The sequence below is a fragment of the Phyllobates terribilis genome, unplaced genomic scaffold (assembly GCF_046119375.1).
Source record: "Phyllobates terribilis strain yellow unplaced genomic scaffold, ASM4611937v1 Scaffold_11__3_contigs__length_659146591, whole genome shotgun sequence".
Lineage (NCBI taxonomy): Eukaryota > Metazoa > Chordata > Amphibia > Anura > Dendrobatidae > Phyllobates > Phyllobates terribilis.
Genome location: NW_027362771.1, coordinates 318,976,443 through 319,002,744, shown reverse-complemented (window position 1 = coordinate 319,002,744; position 26,302 = coordinate 318,976,443). Strand labels below are relative to the sequence as shown.

Here is a 26,302-nt window from a genome sequence, read left to right as displayed (position 1 = left end):
GGCAAATATAAAAAATTATGGTAATCCTAATTGACCTAAAACGGGAAAGGTTTATTCTGATTTCATGTCAGATATTGAGAAAAACATGCATATGTGTCTTTTTATACAGTGTATGTAAACTTGTGGTTTCAACTGTAAATGTCAGTGTCAGTGATCTCAGAAAGCATCAGATGCTGCTATTACAGGCAGGGTAACAACCCTCATCTAGATTTTGAGCCTGCTCCACCCCCGATTTAGACCTGATTTAGGACTTGCTCTTACGTCCTAAGGGGTTATATGACAGATTAACATAGACTGATATTGCAATTACTAGATATGCCTTTGACTTATTGTTAGTGCCCTTTCTAAAATGTTTGAAAATGCATTCCCCATCTGCTGTTCCAATGGCATCAGACTGTGCTGTTGACATCCTGAAACACATCAGGATTTACGCCCCTGAATTAAGCTTGAGAACCTCTGTGCCCTCAATCACGTTTCAATGTAAAAGTTTATTTAACAGCTCCAGATTACTCTGCCTTTCACAGCTACAAACATACAGTACAGACCAAAAGTTTGGACACACCTTCTCATTTAAAGATTTTTCTGTATTTTCATGACTAAGAAAATTGTACATTCACACTGAAGGCATCAAAACTATGAATTAACACATGTGGAATTATATACTTAACAAAAAAGTGTGAAACAACTGAAAATATGTCTGATATTCTAGGTTCTTCAAAGTAGCCACCTTTTGCTTTGATGACTTTGCACACTCTTAGCATTCTCTTGATGAGCTTCAAGAGGTAGTCACCGGAAATGGTCTTCACTTCACAGGTGTGCCCTGTCAGGTTTAATAAGTGGGGTTTCTTGCCTTATAAATGGGGTTGGGACCATCAGTTGTATTGTGACGAAGTCTGGTAGATACACAGCTGATAGTCCTACTGAATAGACTGTTAGCTGTTTTTTTCTTGCCATAATACAAATTCTAAGTAAAGAAAAATGACTGGCCATCATTACTTTAAGAAATGAAGGTCAGTCAGTGTGAAAAATTGGGAAAACTTTGAAAGTGTCCCCAAGTGCAGTTGCAAAAACCATCAACCGCTACAAAGAAACTGGCTCACATGAGGACCGCCCCAGGAAAGGAAGACCAAGAGTCACCTCTGCTTCTGAGGATAAGTTTATCCAAGTCACCAGTCTCAGAAATCGCAGGTTAACAGCAGCTCAGATTAGAGACCAGGTCAATGCCCCACAGAGTTCTAGCAGCAGACGCTTCTCTTCAACAACTGTTAAGAGGAGACTTTGTGCAGCAGGCCTTCATGGTAAAATAGCTACTAGGAAACCACTGCTAAGGACAGGCAACAAGCAGAAGAGATTTGTTTGGGCTAAAGAACACAAGGAATGGACATTAGACCAGTGGAAATCTGTGCTTTGGTCTGAGGAGTCCAAATTTGAGATCTTTGGTTCCAACCACCGTGTCTTTGTGCGACGCAGAAAATGTGAACGTATGGACTCTACTTGCCGGGTTCCCACCGTGAAGCATGGAGGAGGAGGTGTGATGGTGTGGGGGTGCTTTGCTGGTGCCACTGTTGGGGATTTATTCAAAATTGAAGGCATACTGAACCAGCATGGCTACCACAGCATCTTGCAGCGGCATGCTATTCCATCCGGTTTGCGTTTAGTTGGACCATCATTTATTTATCAACAGGACAATGACCCCAAACACACCTCCAGGCTGTGTAAGGGCTATTTGACCAAGAAAGAGAGTGATGGGGTGCTACGCCAGATGACCTGGCCTCCACAGACACCAGACCTGAACCTAATCGAGATGGTGTGGGGTGAGCTGGACCGCAGAGTGAAGGCAAAAGGGCCAACAAGTGCCAAGCATCTCTGGGAACTCCTTCAAGATTGTTGGAAGACCATTTTCAGTGACTACCTCTTGAAGCTCATCAAGAGAATGCCAAGAGTGTGCAAAGCAGTCATCAAAGCAAAAGGTGGCTACTTTGAAGAACCTAGAATATAAGACATATTTTCAGTTGTTTCACACTTTTTTGGTTAAGTATAAAATTCCATATGTGTTAATTCTTAGTTTTGATGCCTTCAGTGTGAATGTACAATTTTCATAGTCATGAAAATACAGAAAAATCTTTAAGTGAGAAGGTGTGTCCAAACTTTTGGTCTGTACTGTATATCACTGCAAACTATTAAACTTGTTCTCGGTGCTCTCAACATGAGCCTCCATGTCCAATTAAAAAAAGGTCAATCATAAAGATAATCATGTCACTAAGTGCAAAGGAAAAAGAAAAACTAGCAGCTACTATAGTCTGTATTTTTGCATGCAATGATGTAGCCAGGGATTTATCTGGCTAGATCCCACCTTAGGTGGGGTTCTCATCTAATATATTGGATTTGGAACTGACAGTGCTCAATCTTCAAGAAAGCTCTCTACACAAAATAATAATTATCCTAATCGTTGGGAATCCAGCAAAAATAGTATTTTGTATGAGGCCAGATCAGTTTGTAATTTTATGCAAAGTTTCTCACACTGTGCAGCTAATACTGGAGTTTGGGCATTTCAGCATTTTATCCAGGATTAAGTGCAATTTTGGAATGTAATATATTGTAAATACTGGCTTATATATTAATACATTAATGCATCAGCTATAGAGTAAAAAATCTACTTACATACTATTAAAATGTCACACATTCGGGTTAATGTACGAAAGTTAAGTGAATTTGGAAAGTGTTTCAAATACATAGAAGGGAATTTATCATTCTCTATACGCCAGTATTCTGGAATAAAAAAAGTCACAAATTATAGCGGACACCTCATTTGCACAATAATTTGCGACTCTTTTCCTTTTTCTGCCACTGGCAGCACTTTTTGACAAATGGACAGAACTTAGTGGAAGGGACAAGGCCTCTCGTAGCCTGACAGTAGAATTTACACCAAAAATTGGCATAAATCATAGTAAAAATTTGACTTTCTGCTTTGTGGACTGCCATTAATGGACTTAATTAAAGGAAGCATGTGCCTTCTATTGTATAAAATACAAGTCTTTAATAAATTTCTCCCATAATCTACAGTTGCCTCTGTATTTAGTTATTTGTACTTACACTTGGAATTTTGTCTTCAGGACAGATCCTATCAGTAAGCAATCTCTCTCGAATCTCCCACGCAAATATGGATGGATATTCCCACTTAAGTTGAGCAATCTTTTCTACCACTTTTGGGGTAGCTAGTCTTGGCTTGCTTCCTCCCATTGCTTTAGGCTCTACAAATCCAGTCTGGTAATAGCGACCCAAAATTTTACTTACACATCCATTGGATACCTGAAAAATGGTAGAAATATTGGAGTTGATAACAAGTATGATCATCATTGTTCAAAAGCAAGCCCAAATGGTGAGGAATACAACAAATTGCAATAACAATTCTGAAATTTAGTATTGATGGCATTTGACAAGTGCCAGAAATTCAGATATGTTGAACCTTTGAGTAAAAATACATGCAGTGCTCAGCATAAATGAGTACACCCCTTTGAAAAGTAAGATTTTAATTAATAGCTCATTGAATACAACAACTATTTCCAAAATTTTGACTGAGTTTCATAGAACATTTTTTTCAACCTATAACATGAAAGTAAGGTTAATAATATGACTTTCATTACAAAATCTTCAGTTGTACTCAAATTAGTTGATGCAAACATGAGTATGTGACGCGCCCCTGGGCCTGAGTCGTGCGGCATCGCGCGCACGGGGGCTTACCCGGAGCCGGATCAGATAGGGGTAGTAGTCTCGTGGCGGTGACCCGGTCCGTGCCCAGGGAGTCAAACTGAGTGGCAGTATGTAGCAGTAGATGTTAGAATGTTCGACTACGCCACCCGTGGATTGCGGTCATGAGACCGCCGCTGCAGGGCAGACCGCCGAGGCTGGTGTTGTTGGTGCAGCTGAGAATGGAACGACTCCCCACGGGAGGAGTATTGCCTCAGGGCAGCTATTGTAGAGTTGATGATGTGGGTGATGGTGCGGATGTCCCAGTACTGGTGGTGCAGGTACGACGATGAAACACGGAGTCTGGTAGTGCAGTTTCAAAAGCTTTACTCACGGTTCTTTATCAGGTCGCTTGTGCACAGTAGGACCACCCGAGTCATGCTGCGTTCACCAGGTCAGGGACTCGGCCAACTCCCAGGCAATTCCAGAGCGTGGTCCAGAGCTCCCCTCTCTTCCTTCCTACTGGCCGTCCCCACCAGGGATCCACCTTTGTCCGGCTCCCTCGGGCCTTCTGGTGGTGAAACCTTTCCCGGCTTCCCTGACCCTATACGTGGTTTGCCTTCCTGGTGGATGTGGCGAGGGGTCGCGCCAAAACTTGTCCGCGACCTCCGGTTCCTGGCTGAGGATATTTGGCCTCCACCAGTTTGGGATCCGGGAAACCCTGTTCTGCCAACCCTTCACCCGTTTTCGTTCTCTTGTGGGATCTCAGGGTTCCCTCTATGCTTGCGTCTCTGGGCCTTTCTTTGTGTTTCTCCTCTTCCTTCTCTCTCCTCTCTGCTTCAGGCCTAGCTCTGGAGCTGGGCCCAGACGGAGCCACAGCTCCCTGTCAGCCCTCTCTGGCTGAACTCTCTCTCAGCTTCTCCTCAGACTGAACTCCCTGTTCCTAGATGGTGCCCACCTTTATACTCCCTCTGACACCCGAGCCCTGGTGACAATGCAACCAATAGGCTCCTACCTATGCCCAGAGTCCCTCCCCTGTCTGCTCCTACACCACTGGGATGTTCCTCCCCCCCCCCACTCCAGCCAGGGACAGACGCTGTCGTACCTGCACAACTATCTGGTGGGAGTACCGTTGTTCTGTCCCCCGGAAATGGGGTGAGTGTAGTGCATGCAGCTAACTGAGCTCTGTTCCATTCTCCATCCTTACCCGGGAGTGGAATACCACACCTCTGGTTCGAGGTGCAATACTCCTGTAGCAGCCGACTCCTCGGGGTGCTACATATGCCCTACATAAAAAACTACTACATATAGTATTCGGTATGATCTCCATGAAATTTAAGGACCGCAAATGTAGCTACCTGACACCAGCAGCAGTAATGCAGCCCCACATAAGGACACTGCCACCGCCATGTTTCACTGTAGGCACCATTACATTTTCTTTATACTCACCTTTGAGATGCGATACAGTTCTGAAGCTATCAGTTCCAAATACATTTATCTTTGTTTCATCACTCCAGAGTATAGCATCCCAGTAGTCCTCATATTTTTCATCATGGGCCCTGGCAAATTGTAGGTGGGCTTTTTTTGTGCATGGGCTTTAGGAGAGGCTACTTCGTGGACGACACCCATGCATGCCAGTCCTCTGCAGTGTACCCAGTACAGTGGCATGTGAGACACTCACTCTGGTTTGGCTTGCTACTTCTTTAGCTAACTCCAGTAAATTTGCATGTCTATTTTTTCAACCCTTCTCATCAGAAGACGCTCCTGCTGAGGGGTTCACTTATGTGGTCGACCTGGATGTCTCTGTGAGATGGTTGCAGTTCTAACTTTGTTAAATTTTTGTATCACTTTTGCTACATTATTCTGACTGATAAGTAAACTTTGCTGATGTTCTTGTGGCCTTCACCTTTCTTATGCAAAGAAATTATTTGCTTTCACAGGTCTTGAGACATTTCTCTTCCATGCGGTGTCATTGCTGACAAATTCAAATGGGAAAGGGATAAGTAATACCCATTTATATTCAACTGTCTGCTAGACACCTTTTTAATAAATTAGATTTACATGTGGCTGAATTCTTGTTAATTAAACAGTTTTAGTCTAAACTTTAGCTTTGTTTCTAAGACTTTTATTGGGGTGTACACATTTTTGCAACATGGTCTTCAATGAATTTATTAGTAAGATTACATTTTTCACTGTGCAGAATAACAAATCTTGTTGGCAATCAATCCACCGCATTTGTGGGAGCATTTTGTAGTATGGTATCCCATAGTAAAAGTTGATTCTGAAATTAAACTAAACGTTTTCTGCCAAATCTGTTGTGGTGTCCTCGTTTATGCTGAACAAAGCATAGCTCGCTAAAAGTATAAAAAGCAGCCAAAACAAAATGTCCACACATCCATTAGCATAATTTTATGTTTATGTGATATTTTAAAACACAATAAAATTCTATAATAATATAATTACAAAAGTGATAGTAAAATGTTGACTTTATAATCGCTACAGGAGAACACAACCAGCCTTGGCATCACTACTGCACCTGTAAACCACAGCTCTAGACATCACTCTTCCAGAACCTTTAAAAAAGAGGCACTGCTGATTCTCAGTGCTTAGTTATTAACCATGTGGTGAGCTCTTTGTTATTGTCCTGTTTGTTTTCTTTTGCTTTTCCTACTTTAGACCAGACTTTCCTCACATTCTGACCCTTCCTTGTTTTACCAATTTTGGATCTGACATTCACATGCCTGTTTCCGACCCGAAATTGTCTTGACAGTGTTTCTTACTCAGCCATTATCTTCTCCCTGACTGTCTTGCTGTCTAGTGGCCACAACCCCTTGTAGGAGTTAGGGGTTAAAAAGAAAAAACAAAATAGACTCTGCAGTCCAGAATATTCTGCACCCAAACCCATAAACGGTCTTTTGGACCTGCCCAATGTCTCTCTCTGCCAAACATCAGTCATGTCCATCTTGATCTTTCTACTTTTTCAAGATCTCTCTACTTTTTCCATTGTATCTGCATCAAACCTACTTGTTAACCAGTAACTAAAATTCAGGTATACTATTGGGCTGAAACACAGAGGGCTAACAGTAAAACCTAGCCAAGGAAGAGATGAAAGTAAGCAGAATTTCTAACGCGCTCACTAGAGAACTGCAAAAGGTTGCTGAAATGGTCCCTATGCTTAAAGAGCTTGAATGGGAATGTGTTTAGCTACCGTGATAAATCAAGGAGATGTTCCTAAAATCTCTATGGCCGCATATTCCTGGCTTATCTACTGCAGCAGAACTGAACTTCAGGTATCCCTATTAGACCCTTTTCCCTGAACATTAGCACTTTTCTGGAATCTATTGCAACAATTCATGACAATCCTTACAAGACAGCGTTAGTTGGCTATGCCAGTATTTCAGACCTGTAAAAATCTAAATACAATTTTGGAGGTTTACTGCTGATACTTAATGCAATGACCATGCACTTAAGTTCCAGTTTCATTGGGATTAAGTACCCAGTTCAAAGATAAACTAACAGAGAATTTCAATAGACCATGAACAAATGGTCCAGGATTTCAATAGACCATGAGCTCATGCAGACCATGGACACATCTACCTAAAAGATGTCAGGAGCAAATGAGTTAAACTTGTACTATAATAACAAATACAGCAATACTTCATGCACAAATCCAAACACATCACAAAATCTTTGAAAAATCATATAACATTAATATACAAAACATCATCAATCAGAATGATCTTAGACAGACATTTAACCCCTTAACGACAGACGAAACACCTTTTAACGGCGGTCATTAAGGGGTCTAATTTCTCAGCGCCGCTTTTTAACGGCGTTGAGGAATAAGAGTATAGCGTAGCCCCGAGGCTGCAATTCCCATGGGTGTCAGCTGTACATGACAGCTGAAACCATGCTTTATTGGCCCCGGCCGGTTTTGAATGCAATTGGGGCCTATTAACCCCTTAAATATCTCAGTCAATCGCGACAGCGGTATTTAATTGGTTACAAGGGTGTTACTAGACCCCCTTTGTAATCATCGGATCCCCGCGATGAGAATCGCAGGTGCCCATGGTTACAATGGTACCCTGAGATCATCTGATGACCTCAGGATACAGTGGCCTGTGAGATCCAGTTATAAGCTGGGTCTCACAGGCGCAGTCAGTCAGTACACGAGTACTGCAGTGTATGAGACCAAAGATCAAAATATAAATTATATATGTCCCACAGTGGGACTAAGTGAAAAAGTAAAAAATAGTAAAATAAGATATGTAAAAAAGTAAAAAAAATACAAAAAAGCGCAAACAAATCACTAAAAGCCTTTTCGCCACACAAAAAGCAGCGTTTGTGATAAAAAAATAAACAAAAAAAAAGTACACATAATTGGTATCGCCGTGTCCAGAACGACCTGCTGTATAAAACTGCCATGTTATCTATTCCGTATGGCGAATGCTGTAAAAAAAAAAAAAAAACAGGTCAAAATGTCGCTTTTTCATCATACTGACTCACAAAAAAGTGAATCGCATGTAAAAAAAAATTGGAGAAATGAAAACTCCAAAGCGTCACTGCAAAAAACAAGCCCAAATATGGCTTATTCGACAAAAAAATAAAAAACTTACAGCTCTCAGAATATGACGATGCAAAAACAAATACATTTTTGTAAAATATTGTTTTTCATGTGTAGAAATAGCAAAGCATAAAAAATATATAAATCTGGTATCGCTGTATTCGTATCGACCCGATGAACAAATCTTGGTCTTAACACTTTTACCGCACTGTAAATGGCGCAAAAAATAAAAACAATTACTGAATTGCTGATGTTTGTTCATTCTGTGTTTGAAAGATCTGAATAAAAAGTGATAAAAAATATTATGTGCCCCAAAATGATACCAAAAAAATATGCAACTCGTCCCGCAAAAAAAGAGCCCTCATACAGCTCTGTTCGCCAAAAAAAAAAAAAGTTACAGCTCTCAGAGTATGGCGACGAAAAACCTACTTTTTATAACAAAGCATTTTTACTGTGTGATAGCAGCAAAACCTAAAAAAAAAAAATACCGTATTTTTCGGACTATAAGACGCACCGGACCATAAGACGCACCCAGGTTTTAGAGGTGGAAAATAGTGAAAAAAAAACTTGCTTGCCTCTTATTCTGGACTCACAATAGGCAGGGAGCAGGGTCACACTGGCTGGGGGCTGCGGAGGAGGCTGGGGCTGTGGCAGCGGAGGCGGCTGGGGCTGAGGCAGCGGAGGAGGCTGGGGCTGAGGCAGCGGAGGTGGCTGGGGCTGCGGCAGCAGAGGCGATTGGGGCTGCGGCAGCAGAGGCGGCTGGGGTTGTAGCAGTGGGAGGGGGCTGTGGCAGGAGGGGGCTGTGGCAGGAGGAGGCTGTGGCAGCAGGGGGCTGTGGCTGTGGCAGCAGGGGGCTGTGGCAGCGGGGGGCTGTGGCTGTATGAGTGGAGGGGGCTGTGGCTGTATGAGAGGAGGGGGCTGTGGCAGGAGGGCGCTGTGGCTGTGGCAGCGATGGAGCGGTGTTACCCAGTAACGAGCTGAGGCAGCAGCATGTTTGTGGGCGGCTGGGGCTGCGGCAGCGGAGGGGGCTGCGGCAGCGGAGGGGGATGTGGCAGCTGGGGCGGCGATGGAACGGTGCTACCCAGCAATGAGCGGCGGCAGCAGCATGTTTGTGGGCGCAGCCATGAATTCACTATGGCCGCGCTAGACATCAGGAGGTGGGCGGTCCCTGGTCCAGATCGCGCACTGCAGTGACGTTACAAAGAGGCAGGGCCGGTGATGACTGCGCACTGTACTGTTCTGCATTGATCCCGGCCCTGCCTCCTAGTAACGTCACTGCAGCGCGCGATCTGGACCAGGGACCGCCCACCTCCTGATGTCTAGCGCGGCCATAGTGAATTCATGACTGCGCCCACAAACATGCTGCTGCCGCCGCTCGTTACTGGGTAACACCGTTCCATCGCCGCCCCAGCTGCCACAGCCCCCTCCGCTGCCGCAGCCCCAGCCGCCCCCACTTCACAAAACGGTACATTCGGACCATAAGACGCACCCCCATTTTCCCCCATAATTTGGGGGGAAAAAGTGCGTCTTATGGTCCGAAAAATACGGTATATAAATCTAGTATCGTTGTAATTGCACCAACCCGAAGAATAAATCCGCTCTATCATTTGTACCGCAAGGTGAACTGCGCAAAAATAAAAATAAGAATTATTCTTGTACTGCTGTCTGTTTGTTCATTCTACCTCCCAAAAATCTGAATAAGGCTTGCCTCACATTTATCCTGCGCTCTTCGCTGAGTACTTACTTTGGGATTTCTGTGTAAATTCCTCGAAACCGCAATTCAGACAAAACCCCCGATGGAACCACTCACTTATGAGGCAGATGGAGTCAGTTTGGACTGGTCTGTGTTCCGGCGGTGTCCCATCAATTTAGGCATCTTTTTAGAACATAAGTGTGGGCAACCACAAATCTGTGCACGTCTAAAATGATGGATACCACCAGAACAGACTCCAAATGGACTCCAAAGCCTCTCCATCTGCCTAATTATGGTGGGTGGTTTCGTTGGGGATTTTGTCTGAATCGCATTTTTGTGGGAATAAAACTAAAACCCCGATGTAAGTGTTCAGCGTACAACACAAGAAGGTGATGCAGCCTTATTTTGGAAGCATCAAAAAATATTATGTACCCCAAAATATTACCAATAAAACCCCCAATTTATCCTGCACAAACACCAGCCCCCATTTAGGTCCATCATCTGTCACTGGAACTATAGGGGGTTCTCACGTTACTGAGAAGCGACGGGCTGCCACCCCCTCAATTAAAATCCATTGAATTCTGCGCTCCCAAATCCAACTGCCCCCTACTTCTGAGCACCACTGTGCCTAAACCACAGTAAGCAGCCACATGTTTGCCATTATTGTAGTAGGGACAGAGCACTTAACAATTTACGGGGGAACGTGTCTCCAGAAGCACAAGCTGAGCACAATGTATGGGGACGCTACAATGTATGGGGGCTCTACACTGTTTGGTGGGACAATGTATGGTCACTAAACTGGCATATTTGCAATTCTCCAGAAAAAAAGCCTGGCTTGGATATTACAAAATAGACACTGCAGCCGTAGATGAATTAATTGAGAAGTACAATTTCAACAATGGGGTCACTTTTGGGGTTTTTGTGCTGCTTTGGCACCTTCGGGGCTCCGCAAATGTCACCTGCAAAGTATTCTAGCAAAATCTGTGCTCCAAAAGCCTTCCTTCTCAGCCCTGACGTGTGGCCTAACAGTAATTTCTGACAACATATGGGGCATGTCTGGGTGTTATAAAATTCAGTGAGGTACCTATGGGTTCAAAATACTCACTACAACCCTAGATTAATTTCTTAGGCAGTGAAGTTTCCAATATGGGGTCACCTGCGGGTGATTCTGCTGTTCTGGCACCCCAGGGGCTCAGCTAATAGATCCCACAATCTATTCAAACGAAATCTGCGTTGTAAAAGCCAAGCAGCGCTCCTTCCCATCTGATCCCTGCCGTGTGCTCAAACAGTAGTATACAACCATATTCAGGAGAAATTGCATAACAAATTGTAATTGTAAATTATAAATTTGGTGGTAAAACAGTGTTTTAGTGGAAAAAATTGTATGTTTTGTTCTCACATCTAAAAGTTATAAAGTTTCTTAAATCGCCTGTAGATTAAAAATGTTCAGTACACCCCTAGATGAATTCCTTGAGGAGTCTAGTTTCTAGTTGGGGTCACTTGTGTGGGGTTTCTGCTGTTTTCGCATGTCATGGGGTTTCCAAATGTGACATAGCTTTCACAATCTATTCCAAATAGCGCTCTCTCCTTTCCTAGCCCTGCCATGTGCCAAAACAGAAGTTTTTGACCACATATGGGGTATCATCGCATTCGGAAGACATTGCATAACAAATTATGGGGTCCATTTTCTCCTATTATCCATTGTGAAAATTACAAATTTGGGGCTAAAACAACATTTTTGTGAAAAAAATAAAACTTTCAATATGACGACCTAATGTTATCAAATTCTGTGTAGTACCTGTGGGTTCAAAATGCTCACTATACCCCTGGATAAAATCCTAGAGGGGTGTAGTTTCCAAAATGGGGTAACTTGTGGGGGGTTTCCTCTGTTTAGGCATATCAGGGGCTTTCCAAATGTGACATGATGCCCACAGACCATTCCATCAAACTCTGCATTCCAAAACGTCACTCCTTTTTTTACGAACCCTGCCGTGCACCCAAACAGTAGTTTTCCTCCACATATGGGGTCAATTTGGGACTAAAAGTACATTTTTGTGGGAAAAATGTGATTTCTTATTTTCACTGCTCTACGTTATAAACTTCTGTGAAGCACTTGAGAGTTCAAGGTGCTCACCACACATATAAATACATTCCTTGAGGGGTCTAGTTTCCAAAATGGGGTTACTTGTGGGGGGTTTCCACTGTTTAGGTACATCAGGGGCTCTCCAAACACGCCATGGCGTCTGCTTTCGATTCCAGCCATTTTTGTGTTCAAAAAGTCAAATCGTGCTTCTTCCCTTCCGAGCCATGCCGTGTGACCAAACAGTAGTTTTCCTTCACATATGGGGTATCGGCGTACTCAGGAGAAATTGCACAACAACTTTTGTGGTCCAATTTCTCCTGTTACCCTTGAGAAAATAAAAAGTTTGGGGTTAAAGTAAAATTTTTGTGAAAAAAAGTAAAATGGTAATTTTTTCTTTCCACAATGCTTTAGTTCCTGTAAAGCACCTGAATGGTTAATAAACATATTGAATGTTGTTTTGCGGTCTTTAAGGAGTGCCATTTTTAGAATGGTGTCACTTATGAGTATTTTCTGTCATATAGGACCCCCAAAGTCACGTCAAATGTGACGTGCTCTCTAAAAAAATGGGTTCGTAAATTTTGTTGGAAAAATGAAATATTGCTCATCAACTTTTAACCCTTCTAACTTCCTAACAAAAATAATTATGTTTCAAAAATGATGCAGATGTAAAGTAAACATATGGGAAATATTATATATTAACTATATTGTGTGACATAACTCTCTGGTTTAAGGGCATAGGATTTAAAAGTTTGAATAATGCTAAATTTTCAATATTTTCTCCAAATTTCTGATATTTTCACAAATAAACGTCGTATCGAACAAATTTTACCACCATTATGAAGCACAATATATCAAGAAAAACAATCACTAGGATGCGTTGAAGAGTTCCAGAGTTATTACCACAGAAAGTGACACTGGTCAGATTTCAAAAAATTGGCCTGGTCATTAAGGTCAAAATTGGATTGGTCACTAAGGGGTTAAAATAATTTAGAAATGAACAAAACTACCCCACCTTTGGTGATTTTATATCTCCAACACTAACTCTAGAATAGTTCAACCAAGAATGAAAGATATGTGCCAGGACAAAATGTAACAGTACATATTTGCATAAAATATAAATTTTATTAGATACAAATTCTAAAAACAATGAAATACAAGTAATTCCAGTAATGCAGACACAAGCTAAAATTGGTAATTGAGCAGCAATGGGAACACTAATAATAAATAATATGGAACACAGTTAATTATTACGCAATATGGTTAAATGGAACACAGGAATATTCAAATAGTATGTACACATGCAGATGTACATAAATGTCCATTATATATAGTATATATATATATATATATATATATATATATATATATATATATATATATATATACAGTACAGACCAAGAGTTTGGACACACCTCATTTAAAGATTTTTCTGTATTTTCATGACTATGAAAATTGTACATTCACACTGAAGGCATCAAAACTATGAATTAACACAAGTGGAATTATATACTTAACAAAAAAGTGTGAAACAACTGAAAATATGTCTTATATTCTAGGTTCTTCAAAGTAGCCACCTTTTGCTTTGATGACTTTGCACACTCTTAGCATTCTCTTGATGAGCTTCAAGAGGTAGTCACCGGAAATGTTTTTCACTTAACAGGTGTGCCCTGTCAGGTTTAATAAGTGAGATTTCTTGCCTTATAAATGGGACTGGGACCATCAGTTGTGTTGTGCAGAAGTCTGGTGGATACACAGCTGATAGTCCTACTGAATATACTGTTAGAATTTGTATTATGGCAAGAAAAAAGCAGCTAAGTAAAGAAAAACAAGTGGCTATCATTACTTTAAGAAATGAAGGTCAGTCAGTCCGAAAAATTGGGAACACTTTGAAAGTGTCCCCAAGTGCAGTTGCAAAAACCATCAAGCGCTACAAAGAAACTGGCTCACATGAGGATCGCCCCAGGAAAGGAAGGCCAAGAGTCACCTCTGCTTCTGAGGATAAGTTTATCTGAGTCACCAGCCTCAGAAATCGCAGGTTAACAGCAGCTCAGATTAGAGACCAGGTCAATGCCACACAGAGTTCTAGCAGCAGACACATCTCTTCAACAACTGTTAAGAGGAGACTTTGTGCAGCAGGCCTTCATGGTAAAATAGCTGCTAGGAAACCACTGCTAAGGACAGGCAACAAGCAGAAGAGACTTGTTTGGGCTAAAGAACACAAGGAATGGACATTAGACCAGTGGAAATCTGTGCTTTGGTCTGATGAGTCCAAATTTGAGATCTTTGGTTCCAATCCGTGTCTTTGTGCGACGCAGAAAAGGTGAACGGATGGACTCTACATGCCTGGTTTTCACCGTGAAGCATGGAGGAGGAGGTGTGATGGCGTGGGGGTGCTTTTTTGGTGACACTGTTGGGGATTTATTCAAAATTGAAGTCATACTGAACCAGCATGGCTACCACAGCATCTTGCAGCGGCATGCTATTCCATCCGGTTTGCGTTTAGTTGAACCATCATTTATTTTTAAACAGGACAATGACCCCAAACACACATCCAGGCTGTGTAAGGGCTATTTGACCAAGAAGGAGAGTGATGGGGTGCTACGCCAGATGACCTGGCCTCCACAGTCACCAGACCTGAACCCAATCTAGATGGTTTGGGGTGAGCTGGACCACAGAGTGAAGGCAAAAGGGCCAACAAGTGCTAAGCATCTCTGGGAACTCCTTCAAGATTGTTGGAAGACCATTTCCGGTGACTACCTCTTGAAGCTCATCAAGAGAATGCCAAGAGTGTGCAAAGCAGTCATCAAAGCAAAAGGTGGCTACTTTGAAGAACCTAGAATATAAGACATATTTTCAGTTGTTTCACACTTTTTTGTTAACTATATAATTCCACATGTGTTAATTCATAGTTTTGATGCCTTCAGTGTGAATGTACAATTTTCATAGTCATGAAAATACAGTAAAATCTTTAAATGAGGTGTGTCCAAACTTTTGGTCTGTACTGTATATATATATATATATATACACACTGTATATATATATATATATATATATATATATATATATATATACTGTATATATATATATATATATCAAGTAAGTAACCCAGAGCCAGTGTCAATGATAATAGAAGTAATCTGTATTAGTAAAGCTCACTCCCCAAACACCAGACTCGCTAGTACTTCATCATGGGTGATTGGTGGGTTGGTGAACCAAGTATTTAGGGTGGAAATAACCAATAGGATAAGTGTAAGGCAAGATTGTCAGGTGAATTTAATATAAGAAAAACATATAAATCTGGCATAGACACTTACATGAAATAAAGACACGGAGGCTATCACAGATATACAGATAGATGCTGGCATATGCGCCAAATAGCATGTAAGGGACAGGTTAACAAATACCCGAGCCAACAAATTGGAAGGCAGGTCATACGTGTGATGCGGCGGTCACGTGACCAAACCATATGGTGTGGCGGTCATATGATAGTCAAGTGACCACCGCCAATGGGAAAAACAGAAGGGATCTGGTGCCATGATCAGATGACCATAACGTCACAGTGGTTTGTATGCAAGGGGCGAATAGAGAACTGTTTACCCCTGATGATAGGGAAAGAGAAGCAAAAAACATCCATTGTGGAAAGAGCAAAGGAAGAAAGAGAGGAAAGGGTGGAGGAACAAAAGAAAGAAAAAATTCATTCTTCATCCACTTATGCTTACCTTATTTTTCTCTTCTCTGCTTTTCCTTCCCCTTTCTCCTTTCCCCCCTCCCTCCACCTTCCCCTTCTTCAATGCATTTTCCTTTCTTTTGTTCCTCCACCCTTTTCTCTCTTTCTCCCATTGGTCCCCCTGCGCATTTCATGTAGATGTCTATGTCAGCGTTATATATTTGTCTTATATTAAATTCACCTGTTGATCTTGCCGTACACTTACACATTGGGGTGCTTGGTTCATTTTGCCGCCAACCATCCTTGATGAAGCTTTTGCGAAACATGGGTCGGGTGTTTGGTGGGTGAGTTTTACTAATACTGATTACTTATATCTATTACCATTGACATTGGCTGTGGGTTACTTACTTGATTGATATATATTTTATGGATACCCATGTATATCTGCATGTGTACATACTATTGAATATGTATTCCTGTATACCATTTAACAGTATTGCATACAATATTTAGCTGTGTGTTCCATATTATTTACTATTGGGGTTCCCATTGATGCTCACCAATAAATTTTAGCTTTTGTCTGCATTGCCAGAATTACTTGTATTTAATTGTTTTAAGAATTTGTATTTAATAAAGTTTATATTTTATGGTAATCAATACTATTACATTTTTTCCTGGCACATATCTTTCTTGGTTGAACTTGTTGTTTTAGTGCCTTGTAGGGACAACTTTTTGTATTTCTATAATAGGGAGAAACAGTAATCCCGTAGTAGCCCCACCTAAGTAAGGTAAATTTAAGTCAACAACAATAATCCAGCACTATTGGGGTTAAATTCCTTTATGTATACTAGCAACTGGTAGTTCACAACTTAATATATTCATATGAAAATGAATTATACCAGCAGATGAAAATACTCAAATGTATATGTAAATAATAATAATGATAAGTTTTGTAAAAAACTCACAGGAGTAAATTGTTTAGAACACAGATGTATATTACACTGCTTGTCTCCTTACAGTGGGAAATTCATCACTTTTCATGTTACATTTATAGAACTCAAGCAGTGGGATGTCTGCTGAATAAATAACATAGGAGATGCAGGGACTGCTGTAAATACATCACATAGGAGATGCTGGAGCAGGATTATATACATCACAAAGGAGACACTGGGGCTGAAGCATATACATTACATAGGATAGACTGGGGCTGGAGCACATACATCACATAGGAGACACTGGGGTTTCAGCATATACATCACGTATGAGACACTGGGGCTGGAGCATATACATCACATAGGAGATGAAGGCAGGAGCATATACATCACATAGGATACACTGGGGTTGGAGAAGATATATCACATAGGAGATGCTGAGACTGCAGCAAATACATCTCATAGGAGATGATGAGGCAGGAGCATATACATTACATAGGAAAAACTCGGACTGCTGTATATACATCAAATAAGAGACAGTGGGGCTGCAGCATCTACATCACATAGGAATCACTAGGAATTCAGCATATACATCACAAAGGATACACTGGGGCAGAGAATATACCTCAGATGTTACGCTCGCGCCCGGACTGACTGGCGTGAGCGTGATTAGTGATCCCACTGTACCATGAACTGAGGAGTGCCTGGAGGGGCGTAACTAAGTATCAACCTGATCCGACCAAGGTCGCAGGGCCTAGTCGACTCCATGGACCAAGAGGAACCGAGCAGAGGGACCAGGTGCGACTCCAGGTCAGACCACGGTCACAGTTGTTGACCCATACCGGGGAATGCAGGAACAGGCAGGTTAGACTGGCATACAGGCAGGTGGGTATTGGCAAGTACGGTTGGTATGCAGACAGGTGGGTACTGGCAAGTACGGCTGGTATGCAGACAGGTGGGCACTGGCAAGCACGGCTGGTATGCAGACAGGTGGGCACTGGCAAGCACGGCTGGTATGCAGACAGGTGGGCACTGGCAAGCACGGCTGGTATGCAGACAGGGAGATACTGGCAAGCACGGCTGGAGTGCAGACCGGGAGGTACTAGCAGGTTAGAGCGCAGGCTGGATAGGGTCCAGTACAGACTGGGAGACAGGTACAGAGCCGCAGATGTGGTAGACAAGCAGAGTAAAGCGAAACCTCTGGAGCGGAGGACAAGGCAGAGCAGAGAGGAACTGCTGGTGCGGTGAGCAAGCAGAGCGGAGCAAAAACCGCAGGTGCGGTGGGCAAGGCAGAGCAGAGCGGAACCGCCGGAGCGGTGGACAAGGCAGAGCAGAGAGAAACCGCAGGTGCGGTGGACAAGGCAGAGCAGAGCGGAACCGCCGGAGCGGTGGGCAAGACAGAGCAGAGAGAAGTCGCCGGAGCGGTGGGCAAGTCAGAGCAGAGAGAAACCGCTGGTGCGGTGAGCAAGGCAGAGCAGAGAGAAGCCGCCGGAGCGGTGGGCAAGGCAGAGCAGAGAGAAGCCGCTGGTGCGGTGGGCAAGGCAGAGCAGAGAGAAGCCGTCGGAGCGGTGGGCAAGGCAGAGCAGAGAGAAGCCGGTGGTGCGGTGAGCAAGGCAGAGCAGAGAGAAGCCGCCAGAGCGGTGGGCAAGTCAGAGCAGAGAGAAGCCGCCGGAGCGGTGGGTAAGGCAGAGCAGAGGGAAGCCGCCGGAGCGGTGGGCAAGTCAGAGCAGAGAGAAACCGCCGGAGCGGTGGGTAACGCAGAGCAGAGGAAAACCGCCAGAGCGGTGGGCAAGTCAGAGCAGAGAGAAACCGCCGGAGCGGTGGGCAAGACAGAGCGGAGAGAAACCGCCGGAGCGGTGGGCAAGACAGAGCGGAGCGAAACCGCAGGTGCGGTGGACAAGGCAGAGAGGACAGGGCTCTGTTCACATGGAACAGACTGGAAAATACAGGAAGATATGGAGGAAGGGAAATGGGACAAGCAGAACCAGATACACACAAGGTACTTCCTATGAAGTAGCGAGTGGACACAAAACTCACAAACAGAAGTACAGAGACAACGAGTTGGAGTTAGGTGCAGGTTCAGATACTGCAGGAAAAGGGAAGGTACAGAAATAGAGACAAACAGGTAACAGGCTAGGATAAAGTTAAGACAGGAACTTTTACTGCAATGAGATACAAGAACGAGCCTGGGTATACAGCCCGCAGAGTGGCGGGACAGACTAGAAGTCAGAGATAACAGGCCTGGGTATACAGCCCCCAGAGATGGCGAAATGGACAAGAAGTCACAGATAACAGGTCTGGATATCCAGCCCCCAGAGATGGCGGAAACAGACAAGAAGCAGAACTGGACCTGGCAACTTCAGAATCAAGGAGCACACTGAATGATAGTGTTGCTCAGGCACCTCCTACTGGGTGGAGGGGGTTTAAATATCCAGTGACTCACAGCAACAGGCTGGAGACACATTAGGGGTGCGCCCACAGCAGCTATAAGAATCAGGAAGTAACCGGGCCGCCGCCCTAAGCAGTCAGTCAGGAGACATGCACACAGCATGAACTGGAGCAAGATTTGCAGGCAGGACTGACAAGTAAGATTGCGGTCTTGCATAGTGGGAGGTGGTGCACTATGCAAGCACGCCGCCAGGGATGTTACATCAGAGAGGAGATGCTGGGGCAGGGGCATATAGATCACATTTGAGACACGGGTTGGAGCATATATACATACATAAGAATATACATCACACAAGAGAAGAAGGCAAGAGCAGATACATCACATAGAACACACTGGGCTGGAGCATATACATCACATAAGAGACACTGGTACTGCAGCATATACATCACACAGGATACACTGGGGTTGGAGCATATACATCACATAGGAGATGATGGGGCAGGAGCATATACATCACATAGGAGACACTAGAACTGCTGTATGTACATCATATAGGAGACAGTGGGGCTGCAGCATCACATAGGAAACACTAGGAATTTTGCATATACATCACATGGGAGACATGGACAGGAGAATATACATCACATAGGAGACGCTGGGGTATGAGCATATACATCACATATGAGATATTGGGGCTGGAGCATATACATTGCATAAGAGATGAAGGCAGGATCGGATACATTACATAGGATAAACTGGGCTGGAGCATATACATCACATAGGTGACAATGGGGCTGCAGCATATACATCACAATGGAGATACTGGGGCAGGAGCATATACATCACATTAGATTCACTGGGGCTGCAGCATATACATCACATAAGAGATGCTGGGGCAGGAGTATATACATCACATAGTAGACACTGGGACTGCTGTATATACATCATATTGGAGACAGTTGGACTGCAGTATAAACTGTACATCATATAGGAGACAATTGGCGGTAACATATACATCACATAGGAGATGCTGCGGCAGGAGTATATACATCATACAGGAGACACTGGGACAGCTGTATATATATCATATCGGATACAGTGGGGCTGAAGTGTTATGATCTGCAACAAGTACTAAGGAAAGATAGGGGAAAACTGTCCCTACAGTAAGACTAAGCTGAATCCCTACGATGTAGCGGGCTGCCTGTTCCTAGGGAACAGACCCGCCTTAGTCCTCGGCTAGTCTGAACGAAGACCTATAGCATAAGGGGAGGGGTCCCTAAAAGAACTAAGGACTGGGACAAAATGGGACACCTCCTAAACAGAGAAATTGTTGCAGAACACAAAAAGACTAACAGACAAAAAGGTACTAGAGGTCCCAGAAGGACCAAACGAACTGACAGAGAAAGGCATAGAAGCACCTGGCTAGAGAAACAGTAAAACACTGAAGTCCAGCACAGCCAGGAGGGCGGAGCTGGAATATAAAGGCAGGTGGTCACATGACCGCAAAACACAAGATGGAAAAACAAACAGGAGAGTTCTAACAGTACCCCCTCTTTTATGAGGATCCTCAGGATCCTCCAGGCCCAGGCCTATCCGGAAACCTCCTGTGGAAAGCTCTAACAAGCCTAGGAGCAGAGACATGATCCGCCCTTACCCAGGAGTTTTCTTCGGGACCGAAACCCTTCCAGGAGACAAGATACTGTAATCTCCCTCTATGACATCTAGAATTCAGGATACAAGAAATTTCATATTCGCCGTCTTCCACCACAGGAGGAATTGTGACAGTGGAATCCCTATCTGATACATCAGCCTTTTCCAACAAGGAAACATGAAACACACGATTAATCTTCCAGGAAGTAGGGATATCCAACCTAACCGCAGATGGGTTAACAACCTGAAGCACTTTAAATGGGCCCAAAAACTTAGGACCCAGTTTTTTAGAGGGAATCCTCAACCGCAGGTTCTTTGAGGACAACCAAACCATGTCACCCGCAGCAAACAAAACCTCCTTACGTTTCCTGTCAAAATACTTCTTGAATTTCTTGTTAGCCTCTTGAAGGTTGCAACGTACATTAGTCCAAACTCTCTCCAAATCACCGGAAACATTCTCCTCCTCCGGAACCGCCGACCCCAATTTGGAGAACGAACCAAAAGACGGATGTCTCCCAGTACAGCAAAAAAAAGGAGAACACCCAGCAGACGAGGATGTATGATTGTTAAGAGCGAATTCTGCGAGAGGCAGAAACTCAGACCACACCTCTTGATTGTCCGCCACAAAACAACGCAAAAACTGTTCTACATCCTGGTTCTTTCTTTCAGTCTGTCCATTAGACTCAGGATGATACCCAGACGAAAATGACAAATGGACTCCCAACCTGTCACAAAAAGCATGCCAAAAGCGAGCCACAAACTGAGGTTCTCTATCAGAAACAATATCCGTGGGAACGCCATAAAGCTTGACAATTTCCTTAAAAAACGCCTTAGCGAGTGTCTTGGCGCAGTGCAACTTAATGAATGGAACCAAATGACACATCTTACTAAAACGGTCCACGACCACCCAGATGACAGTAAAACCCTCGGACACAGGAAGATCAGTAATAAAATCCATTGTGAGATGCGTCCAAGGCGCACTAGGAACCTCCAGAGGGCAAAGCAATCCCGCAGCAGGAGTATGTGAAGCCTTTGACCTAGCACACACAGTACATTGACGCACCCACTTGACGACTTCCTTCTGCCATTCAGGCCATCAAAAACTGCGACTGATAAGTCTCTTAGTCTCCGAAATTCCAGGATGACCTGCCAACCGAGACTCATGACACTCCACAAACAAATCTCTCCTAAAGGATCTAGGCACGAACAACCTCCCATGGGGAGTGTTAGATGGAGCATCATCTTGAGCTTTCAGAATCCCATTCTCCAAAACCGAGTCCAATGCCGCCACCACAACTCCTTTCTGTAAAATGCTCTCCTCCTCCTCGGCACCAACCATAGGAGAGAAGCTGCGAGATAAAGCATCGGCTTTAACATTCTTAGTACCAGGGATATAGGTAACAGAAAAATGAAACCGAGAAAAAAAAAGTGCCCACCTAGCTTGACGGGCATTCAAGCACTTGACAGCATCCAGATAGATCAAATTCTTATGATCTGTGAACACCTGAATAGGAAATCTAGCGCCTTCCAAAAAATGACGCCAATGTTCAAGCGCGAGTTTAATAGCCTGCAACTCCCGATTTACAACATCATAATTCAGTTCGGTTTCCGAAATTTTTTTCAAAAAGAAGGCACAAGGATGTACTCCATCCTTGTTCTCCTGAGACAAAACTGCTTCGACCCCCACCGATGAAGCATCGACCTCGACCAAAAAAGGCTTGGTCTCATCAGGCTGCATAAGGATAGGGGCAGAACTGAACCTCTCTTTGAGATACTCAAACGTTTCAATGGCCTCAGTAGTCCACTGGACCGTATTCGCACCTTTCCTGGTGAGATCAGTCGGAGGCTTAACAATTATAGAAAAATTCTTAATGAATTTCCTGTAATAATTGGCAAAACCCAAGAATCTCTGTATAGATTTCAAACCAATAGGCCTAGGTCATTCCTGCACAGCCTGAACCTTCACCGGGTCCATCTCAAAGCCCTCGCTGGAGTCAATGTAGCCCAAAAAACTAATTTTCGGCACAGCGAACTCACATTTCTCCAGCTTAGCAAAGAGTGAATTATCACTCAATAACTGCAAAACTTCACGTACACTCTGCCAATGGGACTCTAGATCTGGTGAATAAATCAAAATGTCATCCAAATACACAACCACATTCTTACCAATCAAAGGTCTCAGGATGTCATTAATAAGGTTGTGAAAAAATGCAGGTGCATTGGTAAGACCAAAAGGCATCATCAGATTCTCAAAATGACCTACCGGAGTGTTAAAAGCAGTTTTCCATTCATCACCCTCCTTCACTCGTAACAAATTGTATGCCCCCCGGAGATCAATTTTAGAGAACCACTTGGCCCCCACCAACTGGTTAAACAAGTCAGGAATTAACGGCAATGGGTAGGAATTGCTTACGGTAATCTTATTAATTTCATGAAAATCCAGACATGGACGTAAACTGCCATCCTTTTTTTTAACAAAGAAAAATCCAACTGCCACAGGCGACTTAGAAGGTCTAATGTGACCAGCAGCCAGGCTAGTCTGTATGTACTCCTCCAAGGCCTTTCTTTCAGGGATAGTCAGATTAAACAAGCAACTCTTGGGAAGAGTAGCTCCAGGAACAAACTCAATGGCGCAATCATAATCCCTATGAGGAGGTAAAACTTGCGACTCCTCCTCTGAAAAAACCCTCCAAAAATCTTGAATAGGTACAGGTAATTCCCCTTTTTCCACAGCCGCAATGCGACCATTACAACATTTATCATAGCACTTCGGACTCCTAAGACTTAATCACATTAGTAGACCAGTCAAGCAAAGAATTGTGCAGTTTTAACCAAGGCAAACCTAAAACGACCGGAGAGGATAAATTATCTAATACAACCAAGTCCAAAATTTCTTGGTGAACTCCATTGATAGTGAGGGGAAATGCCCATTTCAAGGGAGTGTTATCAATTGCAATCACAGAAATAGGTGATGACAAAGGTTTGGATTTCAATTTAAGTTTTTCCAAAAACCCTTTATCAATCACATTAAGTGTTGAACCACAATCCACAAATACCTGAAATTCAATCAAATTTTCCTGCAAAGTAGTACTCCCAGAAAGAAATACTCCTGCAGAGCGTAAACAAGCTATAAGGGCGTAACTGACCTTTTTTTTTTCTTTACTTAAACGAAGCTCACAATACTTAATCAAATGGTCAGCTTTACCACACTAAAGACACAATCCTTGGGCGAACCTCCGGTCTCTTTCCTGAGAGGAGAGCGACTTTGCCCCAACCTCCATCGGTTCTCCGCCGTCAGAGCAGATTTTCTGGGGACTAGGACCTGGCATTACAGGAGTCTTTACGTCATTCTTTCTAAATCTCAGTCTCCTATCCACAGGAACAGCTAATTGCATGGCATCCTGCAGAGTCTCAGGTGCGGGGAATGCAATTAGCAAATCCTTAACCCTTTCACTAAGACCAGCAAGAAATAGACATTTCAGAGCAGGATCATTCCATCTAACTTCCGAGGCCCATCTTCTGAAGTGTGTGCAATAATTTTCAACATCACCTGACCCCTGATTCAAATGCCTGAGTTCTGCCTCAGCAGATGAGACTCGATCAGGATCATTATATAATAGCCCCATAGCACAAAAAAATTCTTCTACAGACCTTAAACATGGATCATTAGGTTGGAGAGAAAAGGCCCACCCTTGTGGTTCTTTGCGCAAAAGTGACATAATAAAACCAATGTGCTGGGATTCATTCCCAGAGGACCTTGGTCTCAAATGAAAATATAACAAACAAGCATTTTTAAATGGAAAAAAATCTTGCTGTTTACCATAAAAAACATCAGGCAGTCCTACCTTGGGTTCCACAAAATGCGCTTCAGAACAGCTACTCACGTGTTGCTGGAACTTGGCTACCTCCAGAGACAATCCTTGCAGGCGTTGAGCCAAATCCTGGACGGAAACCATACTGATCCCCGAATTTCTTTCCTTTTAGTTTTTTTTTGGGCTGGACTTACTGTTATGATCTGCAACAAGTACTAAGGAAAGATAGGGGAAAGCTGTCCCTACAGTAAGACTAAGCTGAATCCCTACGATGTAGCGGGTTGCCTGTTCCTAGCGAACAGACCCGCCTTAGTCCTCGGCTAGTCTGAACGAAGACCTATAGCATAAGGGGAGGGGTCCCTAAAAGAACTAAGGAAAAATGGGACACCTCCTAAACAGAGAAGTTGTTGCAGAACACAAAAAGACAAACAGACAAAAAGGTACTAGAGGTCCCAGAAGGACCAAACGAACTGACAGAGAAAGGCACAGAAGCACCTGGCTAGAGAAACAGTAAAACACTGAAGTACAGCACAGCCTGGAGGGTGGAGCTGGAATATAAAGGCAGGTGGTCATGTGACCACGAAACACAAGATGGAAAAACAAACAGGAGGGTTCTAACATGAAGTATATACAGTACATCACATTAGAAACTCTAGGCATGCAGCATATACATCACATAGGAGAAGCTGAGGCTTCAGCACATACATCACATAGGAGATACTGGCGCTGGAGTGTATACAATTGGAGACATTGGGCTGTCGTATATATATTACACAACACATTGGGGCTGGAGCATATACATCAAAGGAGACATTGGGACTGGAACATATACATGACAGGAAACATTGGGGCTGGAGCATATACATCACAGGAGACATTGGGGTTGGAGCATATACATCACAGGAGACACAGAGGCTGCTGTTGTCTTCATCTGTGGGTTGGGAGCGCTAACTCTGCCCACAAAATACGTCCAGATGCTGGCACTGGCTAGCTTCAGGACATATTCCTTCAATGCATGCACTGCAGAATTCAGTAGTAAACACTGTTGTAAGGCAGTAGCTTTCACATCCGTGCCCTAATGAGGCAGTGACCCAAGAAAGTTCAACTTAAATGTCTTTATTTGTCAACTTACAAAATAAATCCAAACTTTATCATTCGGTTCGCAGCCGGAATGACCGTAACAGTCCGTTGCCATGGGCGACTGCACCATCGTATAACTCGTGACTGCGGCAATGGCTTTGTTCTCTCTGGCTCTGGTCTGTGTTCAATCTCACACAGACAGGCATATACAGAACCTCCTTCTGTTGCTTGTAAAACCAACACTGACACACCCAACCCTTACATGAAAGTTTAAATGGGCCAATTCCAAGACACAGACTGGAGGAAGAGATCCGTCCAACTACCTTCCTACAGATCTCTCCAAAAATAAAAGCCCATGTCAGGTTTTCCTAAATCTGACTTGGTCAAATAGCTTGACCAAGTCCACACTCACTTTTTTTGAGTTGTAACCACAGCTGTAGCTGTCATTACAATGGTCTCCAGCGGGTTCAGTATGATTCTATGCACATGTTGGGGGACACGTAACATCCCTCTTATATTATTCCCCTCACTGCCTCACATACCCCTCCTCTGTTCAAACATGGGGGTTTGAACAACTGTTACCATACAGGGTGCCCGTGACAGGGCATCCGCATTTCCTTGCGACTTCCAAGCTCAATTTTCCATAGAAAAACTAAAGTTTTGTAACGACAAAAAACATGTGGTTACCCAAGCATTCCTCTCCCTGAAATTTCTCATCCAGACCAGGGGTGAATGGTCTGTTACC

General features: G+C 43.5%; 1 protein-coding gene across 1 annotated transcript in view; it reads right to left on the bottom strand.

Moving 5' to 3' along the window:
• Positions 1 to 26,302, bottom strand: part of PAX4 (paired box 4) — a 183,127-nt gene that overhangs the window by 89,486 nt on the left and 67,339 nt on the right. The window contains 1 exon segment of the mRNA XM_073650761.1: positions 3,094 to 3,309. Within this exon segment, the coding sequence (XP_073506862.1) occupies positions 3,094 to 3,309 (216 nt within the window).